The 18,292-nt window shown below is 40.2% G+C and overlaps 2 protein-coding genes across 3 annotated transcripts in view; one reads left to right on the forward strand and one right to left on the reverse strand.

The window, feature by feature from the left end:
• The first annotated feature begins 2,275 nt into the window (after nucleotides 1–2,275).
• The window catches only part of ccdc146 (coiled-coil domain containing 146), a 58,978-nt gene continuing 42,961 nt past the window's right edge, over nucleotides 2,276–18,292 (forward strand). For both annotated transcript variants that reach the window (XM_023952483.1, XM_023952484.1), the window contains exons 1-2: nucleotides 2,276–2,419; nucleotides 3,015–3,163. In XM_023952483.1, coding sequence (XP_023808251.1) covers nucleotides 3,056–3,163 — 108 coding nt within the window. In that variant the 5' untranslated portion in view covers nucleotides 2,276–2,419; nucleotides 3,015–3,055. The remainder of the gene's footprint in view (nucleotides 2,420–3,014; nucleotides 3,164–18,292) is intronic.
• On the reverse strand, nucleotides 3,333–15,321 carry fgl2 (fibrinogen like 2). Its single transcript, XM_011491048.3, has 5 exons — nucleotides 14,474–15,321; nucleotides 13,639–13,843; nucleotides 6,188–6,407; nucleotides 5,186–5,356; nucleotides 3,333–5,112 (listed from the first exon to the last, which is right to left on the reverse strand). The coding sequence occupies exons 1-5, from the start codon at nucleotides 15,050–15,052 to the stop codon at nucleotides 4,797–4,799; spliced, it is 1,491 nt and encodes a 496-aa protein (XP_011489350.1). The 5' UTR covers nucleotides 15,053–15,321; the 3' UTR covers nucleotides 3,333–4,796.

Genomic DNA, 18,292 nt, shown 5'->3' on the forward strand with positions numbered 1-18,292 from the left:
GGGCTTGTAAACTCCAGTGAATGTCGAGCCTTTTTTTATTTCCATATTGGGGTAGGATCACCCCGTTTTATCTCGTTTTTGTTGCTTTGGATTGATTTTTTTCCTTTTTTCTTTTCCTTCATGCATGGGAAAATCCTGTATGTGCGGGATAATAGCCAAACAAAATGACATTATCTGGGAAAGTCAGTCGTTTTGCCTGATGACTTTAAACGGCTGGTTTGATCGTACAGAAAATCAGGTCTGAGGAACGGGAAAAGCCATCAATGTAATGACTCTTAAATCTGTGGCTTTATTACTGCAGACTATAACGATAAGGCTTGTTCATGCAAGAGCCTCTATGTAAGGGAAAAATTAGCACTTAAGGAGTCTAAAACTAGTAATTCAGCTATTTAGGAAATGATTTTTAAACAGGTTTAAAACACCCAAAGTATCATCAGTTCAATACAAATCTTTTTGAAGAAAGGTCTCAAACAGAAACTGAGTATTTTATACTTCATACATAAGAACACCCCCCAGCAGCTGTTCCAGGGAGTGAGTGATGACTCCTGCAGGGAAAAAGGCAATGGGTCAAGAGCAGTGTTACATCATCATCACCTAAGTCTCTTCAGTTCAGCTCAGTCTGTTTTTAATTTCTGCATGTAGGCCTCCCAGCATGTCCTCCAATCCAGCTGGCATTTGATGCCGCCACACACAGGGCAGGCAAACTGGAGCACAGCTCTCTGCTTCCCTCTGCTGGATGACTAATGTGTGTGGATGACATAATATGACAGCCTAAAGCTATTTGATTACTAAAATTACAGCGCCTTAGACATGACTTTAGAAAAAATTATAAATTGTTCCCTCAAATTTATAAATTGTTGCCACCATTTGGTATTCTGTGCGCATAAATTAGTATTTTGTGGCCACAAAGTAGCATTTTAATAGTATTTTGTACTAGTATTTTAGTAATATCAGCTGCTATTGCTAATTTGTGACCAAAATATTGATTACTATCCACAAAATGCTAATGTTCCACATAAAATACCAATATAATGCCAATTTGTGCACACAGAGCACTAATTCATGCCAAAAATTGTACAGTTGAGGGAACATTGTAGTTTAGTTTTTTTTAATGTCATTTCCAGGGCATGTTGGATTGAAATTTATTCCAAATATATTCTATCAGTGTAAGTCAGGTCTCTGCAGGCCCGTCAAGTTCTTCCATACCAACTTCAATCAGTCATCATTTTATGGATCTTCTTTACTGCAACAAAACTAAATCACACAAAGTATTTTGGTCTGGTTTCTTGTGTAAATATCTGATTATACTTGATTCAAGACAAAACTAACATACTTAGAACTTTTTAGTAAGACATAACACTTTTTGGACAATATATCTTGAGTCTTTTGATCTTAAAAACATCTTATTTTTAGCAAACGCACTGATTTTTTAAACAATATTTTACTCAAGTTTTATTTGTGAATGGTAAGCTGTCTTGTTTCATGATATGATTTACTTCTTTTGACTCACAGCAGTTCAAATATATTTAGCAATGGCAGAACAAGAGTTTGAAAATAAACACATATTTATGTGTAATTTTTAAAGAAATGTATCTCAAAATGAGTCATTTTAACATGTTTGTGCTCTAAAAAATAAGGATTTGGGCTGTTGTAGCATTTAAATAAGATATAATTGGGGGAAACTGTGTAAAAATACGTTCTTTTGTGTAAAACCTCCTAATTTTTAAAGATATAAAACTATTTTACTGACCAATACGCACTTATTTAAAGATATAATTCCGATTAGCAGACCAATATACCAAAACATGAGTCTTTATAGCAAGTTTAAAGATTTAATTTAATCTTTTGGTGTTTTATTTTAAGACATCTTACCAGAACAAAGTCAACTGGTTCTATTTAAAAAAAAAGGCTTTAGTATCAATTCACCATATTGTTACCCTTAAACAGCTGCAATAATTAAATCTATATCTGTCTAAAAACTCACATTTTTGTTGATCCTAATTTATGGTTCTTTAGTTGGGAATTTTTGCATTTATGTAGTAAAGTTAATGTCCTTGCAACCTCTTGCATAGGTTTGCACTTTACAATTTACTAACTCAGTTAATTGATAAACAATATGGACATAACACTTTGACAAGAACTGTTTATGTCTGTGTGTGTGTGTGTGTGTGTGTATATATATATATATATATAGTGTTTCCAATTTAACAATTTAACCTTTAGGCTAACGTGCTACACGTATTAGGGTTCTGTTCATTTATTTATGTCTTTTTTAGACAACGCGCAGCGTCGTTGTCATGGTAACGCGCTACAACTAGAGGGTAAATCTCTGCCTGCGTGTGCCTGTCTCGTCAACTCTTTTAAAAGTTGTTTGAGGTCGAACTTCAAGCAAACGGAGAAGCGGAAAAGTCTTGTAGGCGTGAGTATAAACGAACAAAATTAACCTTTAAACTTTTACTTTCGTGTTTTTTTGTTTTTTGTTTTTTTTTGTTTCAAATCGGTAGCCACTAGCTTAGTATGCAAAACCGAAACGCTCGTGCTCAACTTTTTCTTTTCAAGCTAACGTGGCGTTCGTAAATGTGCCTGAACAAAAATTCAACCGAAAAAATATCCAACCGTCCGGATCAAATCAATGCACATAACAAACTTAAAATTTATACTCATCATTAACCATTTTTGCTCTGCTTTTCTACACAAATTGTGCGTGTGACTAAGCACAGATATCTCTTAGCAAAAAGTAGTGCACCCAACGTTTATTTTACTAAATATCTGTAAGTATAGCAAGTATACTACACCATGTATACTTCTGAATACAAAATAAATTGGAACATTCCATGTTTACAGTATATAGATAGTATAGAAAAATAGACTTCAAGTACACTGCCTCACTTTTATATACCAAGTATACTTCCTATAGACCCCTTTTTACTACAGAATAGTATTTCTGGTAATGTGTTGTGCATTCTCTGTTGAATCATATGTGTAGATTTATAGAGTTGTTTGCTTTCCCTTAGAGATTCTGTTTGAGGATCAACAAGATAATAAGCCTCCAGGCATGGAGGAACAAGGGAACACTTCTCCACCTCATCCATCTCTCCAGGAAGATCAGCCCTCTGTCAACGTCGCTGTCTCTGCCTGTCCTGCTTTTCAATATCTTGAAGAGGTAAGGAGTCATGTCACTTTCAATCAGATTGTTCAACAGTGACAGACATATAAAATCGTTTTAAATGACATATTATGTGCCAGAGAAGTCGTTTGTCTAACTCTGATTTGTAAATGCAAAGGAAATTCTGACCAATAACTTTTTTTTTATATTTAAAAAACAGCTTAATTTCAAGCACAACTATTTTTTTTATTAAAGTAACCAGTACAGACAGTAAATAGACATTAAAATAACTTTCCAACAATAATGTCTGTCGCTCTTTGAGTAAACATCTCATTCACTTATCTGTTAAGGGCATGCAGCACCTCATCCTTCCTATTTACAGGCTTCTCTACTAGACCGGACACACTTTAAAATATCACATGCTAAACTTACATTTTTATGTACACTTTTTGTTTTCATAGCAGAAGACTAAAAGCTGATCAGGCATCAGGGAGTCTTTAAACTACGAAAAAAACTGAACTCCATTCAGCAAGAAAAAACAAAAACAAAAAAAACTTAAATTTCTCTCGTATAAAAAGTGCATATTTTTGGTTATGACAAATGGAAATGCATCGTAGAAAACATCCATGTGAACCAAGAGTGGTGAAGAAGGATGACAGTTTATATACAGTCTTCATCAGTACCATCAATAATTGGACTTTACTGCATTTGCACTATAAAACCTTTCAAAAACAAAATAAATACTGTACACATCCTTAGATTGAATCCTCTTGTCTTGTCTTTGCCATCCACAGTGTGTTTAAAAAAATGGTATGATGCTGTACAGTTTTCAAACATTAGGTAGCAGTATTGTACAAACAGTGAGTTAGCCTACAGATAAAGAATGTTATATGACATCAAGAGGTGTGCAGTAGAGATAGTCGAACTCGGAATAAGGTTAGAAAAACACTTGGAACTGTTTAATGTCATGATCAGTAGCTGCTGTCAGGAACAATTTTCTAGAGAATCAATAATACAGTGCGTGTAGCACTCACAGGGGGAATCTTTTCCGGCAGCACGCTTTATATTGTTTGGGAAGATAATCCATTGGCAAGCTGTCTCTGTTGTAGTTTAAGCTAGTGGCACCAGAATGTTAACTTGTGATCAGCTTGCAATGAAAAAATAATGTAACATTTGGACTCTGTTCACAGCAGGATGTCTTTTCTGGATTCATTTCATATCCCCGAAAAAAGAAGAAAACATATCATCCACTCTCATATACCTCACTTGGGTGGTTGCTGTTAATTATGGAGTCATTTACAGCGGAGAAAATGATAGGTCATTAGTTTTTACCGCTGGAGTGTGCTGCGCCGCGACTCAGCTGGGTTTATAGCAGGAGGCAGCAAGTGTAGAAATGTCACAGATGGATGACAAATTGCTCGTGTTAACCTCACGTGTGATATTATGGCCCTTTGTGGGAGGCTGGCCTTTCACACTGCATGTGTATTTTCCTATTGTCATCCTTGTTCACAGGTCATTCTCTTTTATTGTGAAAACCAACCTCGCTACGGTAGAAAAACTCCTAAAACATTATGATTTTTAACAATCCTTGTTGGTACTGCTTTTATTGGCTTCTTTTGCTGTGGAAACATGTACAAACGTAATTTCTTTTTATTTTTTAAACTGAAGTCAGAAATGTTATCATATCCACCTAAGGAGCATAGTTTTTAGGCCGTATCATCATCTTGACAGTTTTAAAGGCCTGCCTGTAGTTGGTAGGGTAGTACTCGGATGACATGTTGTGCCACGTTCCCCAGAAGATCCCATTCCGGACTCCTTTGTACCTCTTGTGGTAGTATTTCCCATTCAGATTGGCCGACATGCAGGCATCAAACCACCAGCCGGAGCTGTAGTAGGCGCCGCAGTTTCCCGAGGGGTACATGTCATTGTCCAGGTCCGGCGTGGAAAACAACTTCTGGTCGTGGTTGAAGTGCTTGTTGAAGCTAATGGCGTTACCGGCAGTCCCGCTGGAACCAAAAAACGCACATGTCAATACTGCTTCGCATGAATTTAACTCTGGACAAACGCCAAACAAATTACCTGTATCCGCTTATTGACAGTCGGTAGTGTAAGAATTCGTTAGCCACATAAAACTGGTCATATTTCGCATATTCCCGAACTCCTTCAAAGTCCTCCAACTCGATACGCAGAGTCATATCTTTGGCTTTGGTCAGCAAGTGGATGTGATCGTTTCCTAGCCAAAACTCTCCTCTGGAAGACACAAAAGAACAACAAGAAAACATTGTGTTACAAAGGTTAAAAACGGTTTCGTTTTAAAGCTTTTTTAAAACAAGTTTTATTAGTTATGAGAGTAACAGGGAAGCACCATATACTATGTCCAAATTCCCTCTCCCTAACTATTAAAAGACGATAGTGTGAGACTAAATGGTTAATATAACATTCCTAATTTTCAGTATGACTCTTCATAGGAATTTAAAACTCAAATCAATTGAATCAACCCCCCTCTAGTTATCCGACCAGATGGTAGATTCCAGATAGGCACTAACAACATTTTAAATCCAAATAGTCAGCTTTTCAAGCTGATTTTTTTGTAGTTTTCTTTTTTTTTGCTTCACAACTTAAAAAAATGGGACAAAAACTGTCAGCAGTAATAAAAGAAGACATCTGCACTTTGCAGAACTAAGTTGCACAAAGAAATAGGTGTCTGTGTCATCTTTACCTATAGGAGATCAGCAACGAAGGAGAAATGTAGCAACCTCAAACACAGCATTTTAGTGTAAAATGCTGGACTCAGGTCCTGTTATCAGTGCTGCCACAGCAAAGCAGTTTATTTTCATTCAGGTCCAGTTAACATTTCTTGAAATGCTAACCCTTAACTCCCCATGATGCCCATTATTTCATAGATGAGGGGTTTTTGTCACAAACTTTTCAGTTGAAGCTCAGCATCTGTTGCTAAAGGTCAAAATGTGACCTGCTCTTTGAGCTCCAGCTTTCTCGTCTACAGCGCAGGTTAAGTATTTTGACCTTCCTGTCCCTGATTTATGCAACGCAACAGCCACTTTGGAGACGAAGGAAGCATACCTGAGGTTCCCAAAGCCCTTCTTGTACTCGGCCCAGGTGCGGTTAAAACTGACTGAACCATCAAGGCGCTGCTGTATGACCGTCCAGCCACCTCCGTAGGACTCCATGTTGCAGAAGACCTCAAAGGTGCTGTTGCGGGGGTCGGGGGTCACCCGATAAACGCCGTTTTTCCTTGTTTCCAAAACATTGTAGTCCGAACAATCCCGAGGAGCTAAGATGACTGCAGGTTGGCACATTGATAGACAAAAAAGAAGGCAGTTTTAGATAGATTTTACTAGGATTTAATTCTATTGTCATTGGTTTAAAGACCCCATCCAATCATCAAGCTTTTTAGCCAAAATTAAAAAAAAATGTCGTTTTCTAGAGCATAGTTTTCCTCAGAGCGGCAGGAGCTCTTTAGAAATTTACCTCTGAGTTGTGGGTGGGACTGTAGAGAAACCCTGCTGCACTTCCCGTCATCCATAGCTGAGTAATCTGTTGACATCCTCTCCCACTAGCTTACAACCTCTCACAACCCCAACCTGACATTACCGGTGCAACAAGAATGGTAAGCAACATTGGAGCTATCCAGCCATACAATTTAGACTCAGATTCCAGCTCAGACAAGGAAAACAAAGACGTACATGGATCTAGTCGTCTACAAGAGGATACCTCACAATGGAGCTTGTGGCCCGCCCAGCGTATTTTCTATGTAACCAATACAATCTTTTTCATATAGCATTTTTTTAGTCTGCTGCTGATTCACATGGATTTAAATAAAGTAATATTTAAAAATACAATTTTAAGCTCAATTTTATTTATATATGTCCTCCATCATCAGAAAAATGCCACAAAAAATGTTAAAAACACCCCAAAACACAATTTATATCGGTGCATTTGTCTTTAAGAAGGGTACGTAACAAATACAACTTCTGAGATTGAAGAACAAAATAATATAATGGGTTCCAACTATTACGCAAGTCTCAAATGTGATTTCACTTTGGGGGAATGCAATCAAATTCAGAAACTGCTGCGGTTTTTTTAATGCGTGACTTTATAGGAAAGACACAGGAGGGAAAATTAAACAAGATGTCAAAACCTCCTTTTATCTCTAAACAGTTCCCTTTGAATAAAGATCTTCCTACATATCTTTGATAAAGAGTGAGAAATCAAATCTTTTGGGGTTTTTTTCATCCTCTTTTGACCTCTGCCTGCCCACTTATTATTCTAGCTCTTTCTCCTGTCACCTGTTTCCCACTGCAGGTCATCCACTAAACCCTAAAGCCAAAGTCTAAAGGTCCCCCATGTGGATAAGGGGGGGGGGGGGGGGGGACATATTTTCTCTTATTCTGCAGCTCATGTCTAAATTGTGAAAAGATGTAGCTCACCTTTCTTGAGTTTGCTTCATTCAACATTTATTACTCTTCTTAATATTTGAAGTGGGGTTTGATAGAGGTGTAAATCTCATCCATGCAGGAAAGTTGTGACAATTTTTCTTTAAATTTTTTTTTTGTTTTTTAAATCAGTGACTTGGAAAACTTTCGCACTGCAGATCATCAGTTTGTTAGCGAATTAGCCAAAGGCGTAAAGCTGTCCTTGTATTTCTCTTTTACCTTTTGGCATTTACATTATTGTCCTATAAATTCTTTCAGCGTCCCCCACACCTCGAGTGTCTAACTGCATGTTAACTTCACCCCTCCTTCTCTGTTTGTCCTCAACCTTCTGCGTGAGCGGACAGTCTCGTTTGTCGGAAGCCACCTTGGGAGCTCTGGCACTGAGCCCAACCTAAATAACTCTAATATCGCTCACTTATGGATGTCTAAAAGGATGCTGGCTGATTGTTTGACTGCTTGTTAACTGAAATTAGAAGCTAATTTGTCTTCAACTGCTCTAGAAAGAGAAAACAACATCGCTTTTGCTTCTTAAAGTCCCCCAAAGCTACTTCGGTTACGGTCAAATCACAAAGCTCTGTTGTGGATCTGAACTTTATATACAGTATTTTCTTTTGATCACAACAGATTCCTGTGATATCTCAAGCTACTTTCACATCGTCCTCAGCAACGCATGTACAACCAACCACTTTCAACAAAAAGTCTATGTAAATCTGCGTAAAAATGCTTTTTGGGCTTCTGTGTACAGAACTTTCCGTTCACATGTAGCTATGCACATTTTTAACAATGTTTTCGGGGTGGACGTCCAAAATACACGTTCAAAATTAAACCAGGTCACACTTTGACCAATTAAAGATTCAGACTTACTAGTGATGTATAGATGTCGTCCCTTTTAATTCACGGAAGTTCCAACCGTTTGACAATCGATCATGAAGGAGAAATTAACAATTACAACTGAATAGACCTGTGAATGAAAAGTGTGGAGCTTCGCCATTTCCCACCAAGCCTCTTCTAACTGTAGGTGGCGGACATGCGCTAGTCAGCAGTAGAAAAAAAGAAAAACCAGGTGGGAACATACCTGAAATTACTTTTAGTTTCGTAAACTACAACATCTCATTTTAGCTTAGACTCTGATCAATTTGATATTTAGGAACGCTTTTTTTGTGTATTTGCAAAACAAAGGTGTTATCATAACACCACAGAATTAGAAGGTGTAGTAATATTTGGACCTGGAACAAAGGCTTTTTGTGGCAGTTGGAAGACTTCATCAAAAATCCCATATGTTGCAGGAAGCAACTTTGCAACCAAATTAGGTTTTTAAGATGCCGTTAAACCGTTTGCTGCAGCAAGTAGCAGGCTCATTGCTTTCCCCTCTTTTTTGCTGAGTTCCTGACAAATGAAGCTGTAAGATGACGGGTCTGACAGATTCAGTAACATACTTTTAATAATGACTTGTTGAGAGTCTGGACTGCATACCAAGCTGCCGGCTTGAGTTATAAATGTGCATATGAATGCCGGGAGGGGGGGGGCACTGCTATCAGGGATGTTAGCCTTATGAAAAGGAAAGAAAAGGGATAATGTGTGGGGAAGTGGTCATTTAAGATATTCTGAAAAAAACAACTTCAGTTTTTTGGGTTTAAGAGACAAAATCTAAAAACTAAAGTAATGCACCAATTTGACAAAAAACTAAACATTTATTTGAATCTTTTTGAGGTGATTCCTTTTTACACAGCAACATTACCGTATTTTCCGGACTATAAGTCGCACTTTTTTTCATAGTTTGGCAAGGGGTGCGACTTATACTCCGCAGCGACTTATATTCGAAATAAATTGAAATAAATACATTGTTAACCCTCCTGTTATGTTCATTTGTGAGGAACAGAGATGATGTTCCTGGGTCAATTTGATGTATGAGGTATGTTAAGTGTTAAGAGTATGTTAAGTGACTCAGAGAATCAGCAAACTTTTTTTTACAGTAAGATCTTGAAGGCTAACAACATAATATTCTATTTTCCAATGATTTCATAGATTCAGAAATGCAATAAAAGTGAAAACTGTTTCTACAAATACAGGATGAAAACAGAGTAGTAGTTGGCCAATGATGCTTCATGAAAAGAATAAATAAATAAGTTTGAGAAAAAATTACTGTGAAATTATTAGATAAACAGTCTGCTATGATTGTGTCATATAAGGTTGTGAAAGTTAAAATGCGACTTATAGTCCAGTGCGACTTATCTGTGTTTTTTTCTACTTTATAATGCATTTTTGGGCTGGTGCGACTTATACTCCGGTGCGACTTATAGTCCGGAAAATATGGTATATGCACGGCCAAATATCAGGAACTGGTAGTGTAGGACCCTAAACTGTTGGAGAACCTAAACTGTTGGAGAACCTATTGTTTAATGAAAACAACTTGCCAAGAACAATTAAACTCAAAAATTAGCCCATACAACAGAGGAAGAAATAAAAAGGGTGACAAAGTGGATTCACCCAACTACCCAGGACCCAGCTGGAGATTCTTTTGCGCAGTGGCAGTTCTCTCACCCCTTCAGACCACACCACGTTAGACCGGCTCAGTGGCCTTGTGGTAGAGTGTCCGCCCTGTGACTGGAAGGTCAGGTGTTCAAATCAAGGCTGAGTCATACCAAAGACTCTAAAAATGGGACCTAATGCGTCCCTGCTTGACACTCAGCATTGAGGGGTTGGTTTGGGGTGGTTAATCCACCAAATGGTTCCCGAGCGCGGCTGTGTCTGCAGCTCACCGATGGGTCAAATGCGGAGAACAAATTTCACACACCTAGGTGTGTGACAGCTAATGGTACTTTGAACTTTACTTTTAACGTTACAACACGCCAGATAAAGGTTTCCCCGCAGCCCTTCTTGAGCCGTGCCAGGGCTACTCCTCTTCATTTTTCCTGCTGCTGAGCAGAGTTTCTGGAACCGCTCCTCCTCATGTTTCTAATCTTTGAAAGGTACCGACTGCTCCTCTTCATGTTCCCTGTACCTGTTGATGGTTTGCCGACCGGCTGGCCTGCTCGTTCATATTCTGTGTACCCTGAAGAGGGTCGGCAGGATTGCCCCTCTTCATATTTCCTTCACTGTGGAAAGTTGATGGGACTGAGAGTTGCCAGGGCCGCTCCTCTTCATGTTCCCTCTACCAGTGGATGGTTGTGGATTGTCTTGCTCTTTCAATGGTTCTTTGCCTGAGGATGGTTGGGGGGATTGCACCTCTTCATATTTCCTGTCATTTGTGTGGGTTGTCCAGACTGCTCCTCTTCTTCCTTGTCTTTTCCTGAGAAGGAAGTCACCATGTTACCCCCTCACCCCAGTTGGGCAACAAGGACCTGATCTTTTTTCTGGTTTTTAGTTCATCCTGGTCAGGTTATCTTCGTCACCTCATTTTTATCTCTCCCCTGTGCCATGCTTTTTTTGTTGTTTGGGGGTGAGCTTGTTTTACATTCCTGCCACCAGGCCCAGTCTCTTGGACTGTGGGTCCTACATCCACCGGTTCCTGAGTGCCAAATATGGCTGGATGGATTGTTGCATAGATTATTTTGTGATGAAGAAGACCATTTCAGCTCATAATGTCTCAGTCATACTCCTTTCAAACATCCAGATTGAGCGAAAAAGTAAGAATAAGATTTAATACACGATTTTCAACCGGTTCAAGGTTTTTTTGTTTTAATGAACTGTAGTTTCTGCAGGATGCTGTGGAACAACGTTTCCTTCAGCTCCCATACATGACCCAAAATGCAACACTACATCTATTAAATTATAAATGAAAAAGAAAACATCAGGGCAGTTCTGGGCAGGTTTCATTATTTTCCTTCAGAAATTCAAATTCTAAAATGTTTCATTGGTGCAGGTCCAGGTTGATATTAGACCTGTTAAAGATCCACAACCTTTTTAGGTCATTTGAGTTTCAGGTGAGTTCTTTGGATAGTTTATAATCAAAACTAAAGGCGACAGACTGAAACAGCCTGGCAGTAAAGAAAAGACCTTTTTGCACTAAAACTGGTACAAAGTTGACCTAAATACATCTTTTATTTATGCTACATGACCTTTTTATTTCAGTTATAAATACCACAAAATGTGTATCTTCTAATTCAAGAAAGTTGTTTCTGCATTATTTACTCGCTTTAAACTTCACATCTTGGATTTTTTTTTTGTGATTTCTTTATTTTTTCTGATATTATTTAAGAGTTTTATCCACTTTCTTTTTTAATTATGCTCATTTTTTCCGTCTGTGCCATAATTTTTGTAGATTTGACTAAATTGTGCTGTTGGTTACAGACCTTTTGACCGCTGTAGTTGTAAAAATAAAGGTTATGACTGATCTCTGCTGGGCTACGCAACATTTCTTATTACTTTATGCTAAAGCTTACAGTTTGAAGGCTTATATTAAGTAAAAGTGCAATATGTTTTCTATTCAATACATTTTCTATTCATATGTGATCCAAATCATCGAGAACATGGAATTTGTTCCTTAGTTCTATCTGTTCTAGTGACATTGCAGGTGAAAAACGGCTATTAAGGAGGGAAAAGCTCTTTAGAATCAGCGTTCCTGTCACTAATTATTAGCTAAAATCCTTTAGTGACACCAGCTGCTCCTGGTTTCCTGTTGAACTGACTTTAGACTTGACTGAGCATCACTTCCTGACCTGAAGCAGAAGCTGTTTCCGCCTGTTTCGACTTCAGCACCTAGGATTGATGTTCAAAGTGTTGTTGACCCAGCGTGCAATCCATGAGCAGAACACAGTCAGAAGATCTTCCTACACGGCAGCGTTTCTTACCGGCATCAAATAATTAGTGCTCACATTTACACCGGAGCTTGAAGGGGGCCAGAGGGAGGTCAGCCAGAAAGATTATGAAAGAGTCCGTTGAAGTTAAAGAAGAAGATCAGAGAAGATGGAAGGAAGTGAACAGTTTTTTTATGTTTTTTGAGGGGGGAGTGCCGAATTTGTGAGAGAAGCACAAAAAAAACAAGGGATGGGATGCCAGTGTCGCAGCTAATCTCCTTAGAGCTCACATCTGTTCTCCACATAAAAAGCTAGAGAAAGCATCACATTGGAATATTATTCTGTTTGTGGCTGAGAAGTGGCCTGCATTTCTCCTGCCAGCTTCCACATCCATGTCTCCACAGATCTGCATTTGAAGCTCTTTCCCATGTTGACAGCAGAGCAAACTGTGAATATAAACTATTTAAATGTTTGTGCAGCGAAAATAAAGGCGACTTTTCTCATTACTTGCTTAATCTTTTGCCATCATTTAAAAATTGGAAAAAAATCCTATACCAATTAAAAATCTACTCAGATGAAAATCACGTTTTCAGTGTTTTTAACGTGTTCTTGTAGCATTTTTCTCATGATGGAGGACATATATGAAGAAAAATAAGCCTAAAATTGCATATCTGAGTGTTCAAATCATTGTGAATCAGGAGCAGACAAATAATGCCATTGAAAAAAAGATTGTATGTGCGACAGAAAATCTACTACGCCAAGCCGCAAGCCCTGACATATCCACTTGTAAACGGCTAGATCCATGTACATCTTAAATTTCCTCGTGTGAGCTGGTATGTGGCTCAAAACTGTACAGTTGGTTGGCGCTGATATTGCTCGCCGTTTTTGTTGGGGTTGTGAGGGACTAAAATCTAACATGAGCGCGTGTAAACACAAAGATAATGGGAAATGAGGGTGGGCTTAATTCACACCAACTGTCCTGCCAACAACTCGGAGGCAAATTTCTAATGAACTTGCCTTTTCTTTTCTTGCATGCTTACCGTGGATGAAACTATTATTGGAAGAAACCTGTCAAAATTGTCAGCCTGAACAGTTTCACTTCCCATTTCCCAGAAACTATTGTGAAACTCAGACTTTGTTTTAGTTGCAATAACAAATCTGTTGACCAGATAAGACCAACATGGAGCCAACATTTTATTTTTCTGTTATCCAAGCAGCTGGCCTCTTCTTAAACTTAAGGAAAAAAAAGTGGAAAGTTCTCCACATTGCATGATGTAATGGTACAAATACAAAAGAAAAGTCTTGCATTAAGACTGCTGTGAAATGAGGGAAGAAAGCTTACATTGGGGGCTGTTCTGGACGGCACACTGGGTGTTGCAGGTGGAGCTGAGCCTGTTGACCGCACCAGTGATGTTCTCCACCCGCCTGTCCACCATAGTCTGCACATTTTCCATGTTGAGCAGGTTGAGCCCCTCCAGACGACCTTGCAGAACCGAGATCTGGCTCCTGGCGTTACGCAGGCTGACTGACATTCTATTGAGCTTCACCTGGGAGAGGCCAGAAGAAAGGCAGACGTTTTTTTATGGTTTTATTTTTTTGTTTTGGCATAGACAACAAAAGCAGGTGGATTAACAGACCCCACAGGGGTGTGTTTGTCCAGACAATTGCCATTTCTGAATAGAATTGTTGTCTGTGCGGCGGTTGGCTGTCTGCCAAAGAGGCTGCGAGAAGCAAATCAAGACGGCTCGAAATTTACCACAGTTTTTTTGGCCAATGTCTTATACTGATTCTCCACCCAGTAACATGAATTCTCCCTGGTGGATTGAAGCCAGCTCAGCCTTTACAGCCTTCATAACTTTTTGGTCAGTTTACATTCCAACTGTGTGCCTAGAAAAATAGCAACATAGAAGAAAATCCCAGCTTGAGTATTTATAAACGAAATATGTTTATATCTCATTGCTGCAATCAGTTTCTTCGGGACTGATAACAGTGTCGGATTGGAACTGTTTCAGTTTAATGGATGGACATTAAATAGTGCAAATATTCTTTGAGGAATGTGCACAGCCTACTAAAGTATGTCATCTGCAGGATTTCTTTGAGACATGAAACCTACATGCCCATGAAGTTTTATGCAATTAAGAATTAACTTCTTTTACTCATAACCTTTAGCTCCTTACCTGCATTTCCTGCAAATCCCTCGGGTTTGGTCTAGCTTTTCCCTCCACACCAGCTCCGTGAATCATCCCATCACCTCTCTCCTCTTGGCTTGACCCGCTTTGAACCCCGTTACCGATCCCGTCCATACTCTTGTCCTTCAGAGTATCCAGTTGAGTCAAGACCTCCGTCTGTCCCTGGTCTGCTTGCTGGTATCCAAACGCCCCCGAACCCCGTGTCCCACAGCACTCCTGGTACCCCCTTTTTAGCTTGTTCACCACCTCCTTCAGGCTTTGCACCTCCTTTAGCGTCTTCTCCAGCAGCCTGAACTGCTTGGGTAGCTGGATGCTTAGGGGAGGAAGAGTGAGCTGATAGGGGCAGTCCTCCCCTTCCTCAGTGCCGACCCCAGAGCCGCCACACTGGCCCGAGGGTCGAAGTTTCACGGGGCAAGAGGTAGGGGTGCCAGCCTCAAATCCCGGGTTGTAGGATCCTTTCATGTCCCATCGCTGGTGAGAGTTGACTGAGAAGTCAGCAGCTCCGATAGGCGACAGCGCCAAGGTGACTGCCAGCAGGAAACTGGTACAAAAAACAAATGTCCTCATTTTTTTTCAAATAAGATTTCTCCAAAAGAAACGCGTTAAAGAAGAGAGCGCTCGTGCTACCCGGTACTGCCCTGGCTATCAACTTGCTGTCTAAATTGGTTTCAGTTGTGTTTGTGTGGGTGGCTGTAGATTGTAAGAATGTGTGGATTTAAGGATCTTTTTTGGCGCACAAGTATTTTTGTGTGTGTGTGTGTCGGTGAGCGTGTGTGCATGAAGTGCAGCCTGCAGGAAGAAGTGAGCGCAGGGGATCTGGCGCTGCCTCAGATAGCTGTGTCATTAATATCAAGACGAGAGAGGGAGGAAGGGAGGCAGGCAGAGAGAGCGATGGGAGAGAGTGCTGAGTTTAGGAGGTTGGGAGGGGCCGTACCACTGCGCACTGCAAAACACATCAACGGCAGTGTAGAAAAAAATAAAAAAAGTACAGAGATGTAAAGATTGTAGGTGGATGGAAGGACGACAGAAAGAGGATGTAGAAAAGGCAGTCGTGGTTTTTCTTCCTCATCCATCCATTTCTCTGAATTTGTGACCTGGAGCGCAGAACCTATCCAGTCAGCTGACATTAGGGTGATGCTTTTCATGCTTCGTTGCTCAGTGAATTTGAGTGTCTATAAAATTTCAAGGCCACATGGTGAACCTCTTCAGTCCTCACAGGCTGGCTGGATCATTTCTACAAATACTGACTGTTGAACTGTTGAAATATATTCATGGAAATTAATCAATTCATTTTAACCAATCATGACACAAAATTATTAAAACAATCTATCAAGATGAAATCCTGTTAGGCTGCACTGTTTAAGTTGATCATTGTAAGACAGTGGTGAGGTGTGCTGTAGGGGTGACAGGACTTAGAGGTGGTGGTGGGATTACATCAGGGATCAGCTCTGAGCTCCCTTCCTGTTTACAGTGGTGATAGACAGGCTGACAGATGAGGTTAAAATTTCCCCTCTCACCCTTCAGCGGGTGGTTTCTTACCAAAGCTCGGGTCCTCTACCAGTATCTTAGCTGTTGCTAGCACTGCGCTTTTCTGGACTGAGAGGTCTGAGGTCTTTCCAGGTATCTGTTGTATCCACTCCTCCAGCTTGGGGGTTACTGCCCCGAGTGCTCCAATCACCACGGGCACCACTGTCACCTTCACTTTCCAGGCTCTCTCCAGTTCTTCTCTGAGTCCCTGGTATTTCCCCGGTATCTCATGGCCCTTCTTCTTGATGTTGTCATTAGTTGGCACTACCACATCCACCATAACGGCTTTCCTCTGTTCTTTATCCAGTACCACCATGTCTGTTTGGTTTGCCATTGCCATCCTGTCTGTCTGTATCTGTAAGTCCTACAGGATCTTTGCTCTCTTATTCTCTACCACTTTCAGAGGTGTTTCCCATTTTGACTTTGGGGTTTCCAGTTCATATTCTGCACACATGTTCCTGTATATTATTTTAGCATCTTACGCCTTGCAGTTATGTGCCGGATTGTTTCAGGTGCCTCTTTGCACAGTCTATACCTTGGGTCTTGTCTGGTGTGGTAGATCTGAGCCTCTATTGCTCTGGTGCTCAGGGTTCCTGAGCTGCCAGGATGAGCAGTTCAGTGCTGTCCTGTAGGCAGCCCTTTAGCCATTGATAGGACTTCTTGATATCAGCCACTTCACTGCATCCTCTGCTCTCCATTGCCTGAGACATTCACTGAGCACACTGCCAGTTAAGGCCTTGAGCTTGATGTATTCATGCAGCTTGGATATTTTATCTTGGATAAGGCTTCCACGCTCACTAGTCTTTGACCTCCTTTCTTGCAGCTAGTATAAAGTCTCAGGGTGCTGGATTTGGGATGGAACCCTCCCAAATCCATCCTCAGAGAGCATAGCAGCCTACCTGAATAGAATCCAGTAACCATCACAGTGGCAGACATCCAAGAAAGAGTATCAGATATAAAAAAAACTGGACATCACCAGATCCTGACATAATGCATGCAAACTGGCTAAAGAAACTCACTGCACTCCATGAGCACCTGGCCTGTTGTTGCTCACTGTTTAGCATATCCCTTAAGGGGTTGCCACTGCAAATCAGCTTTCACTGATTCACGCAGATAGTTTGGCAGACATTTCTACGCCAGATGCCCTTCCTGACACAACCCTGTATTTTATCCGGTCTGCAGACCGGCACAGTGGGATTCCCTCTTGGGCCCTCTTGTGGCTACATAGGTAGGCAGTGGTCCCTTGTGCGGGGAGGGGTTAAAAAATTAAAAATCGCTACGACACACCTGTGTCTCACCTTCTTGCTTACCCCCGCGTGTTTTTTGAGTGTTTTCCGCGACATGTCGCTTACACAACTCCCGTAGAAAAAAAAATGTGCATGAACATTTTGACTCTGCAGTTTCACTGACGTTCTATGACCTTCATATTATTTGGGTGCCACCGGTTTACCTCATTCAAATTTGGCCGTTTTTTGGCCTGCAGACAACCTATATCTAGCTGCAAGGGCAGTTACGACTTAATATTTCAAGTTTTTATTGCAATCTTAGTATTTTTATGAAGACAAATTTTCCTGATATGAGTCATGTGCAAGACAGGAAGTAACACGCTGTAAGTTGGAATTTTCTTTCGTAAAAAACATTTTCTTAACAATTTTTTCTCAAATTGCACCTTCTTACTTGATAAGGACCTCTTCCCGAAAAAAATACAAAAATCCTCAGAGGCCATCAGCCAGAATCATTGTTGACACCACTTCTTGTCATGTGACAGGGAAATTAAATTAAAAAGTGGATGTGGAATTTTTTCCTCTGCCAGATGGGGTGAAAGTATGTAAAACTAAAAAGCATTTTCAACCATCGCCTGTCTTCTATCTGTTCAATTATAACTGTATATTGTCATGGAATATGTTTCTCTGTCTCCCCTAAAGGGAGACCCTGGAGGTTTCTGAGTTGGAATTGCACCACTGTTGCCTTCCTTTAGGTTCCTGCAGGGAGGCGTGTGTGAAACTAACTGAATTATAGCCTCATCTTCACTGCTGCTGATAAGATTATCCATTTCAGCGGCTGTGGGGTCCGCAGTTAAACATTTGTGAACCGCTTTAGTTTTTTCAAATCCAAAAAAGCAGGAACCTCTTATTGATAAGCGACTCACTCACGGCTTGGTTTGGATATCTGCTGATGTGCTGGGGCTTTTCAGGCTTTAGGGTTGTCATGCAAGTTGGCATAAGAATTGAGCGTCTGATGGACCATCATGTGGGAATGATCATGACAGCATCTGAAATG

The sequence above is a fragment of the Oryzias latipes genome, chromosome 23 (assembly GCF_002234675.1).
Source record: "Oryzias latipes chromosome 23, ASM223467v1".
NCBI lineage: Eukaryota > Metazoa > Chordata > Actinopteri > Beloniformes > Adrianichthyidae > Oryzias > Oryzias latipes.

Coding starts and splice junctions, on each gene's coding strand:
- fgl2 (XM_011491048.3), bottom strand. CDS start 15,052: ATGAGGACATTTGTTTTTTGTACCAGTTTCCTGCTGGCAGTCACCTTG. Junction 6,408..13,638: donor CGTCCAGAACAGCCCCCAAT/GTAAGCTTTCTT, acceptor GCCAACCTGCAG/TCATCTTAGCTCCTCGGGAT. Junction 5,113..5,185: donor CTGTCAATAAGCGGATACAG/GTAATTTGTTTG, acceptor TTTTGGTTCCAG/CGGGACTGCCGGTAACGCCA.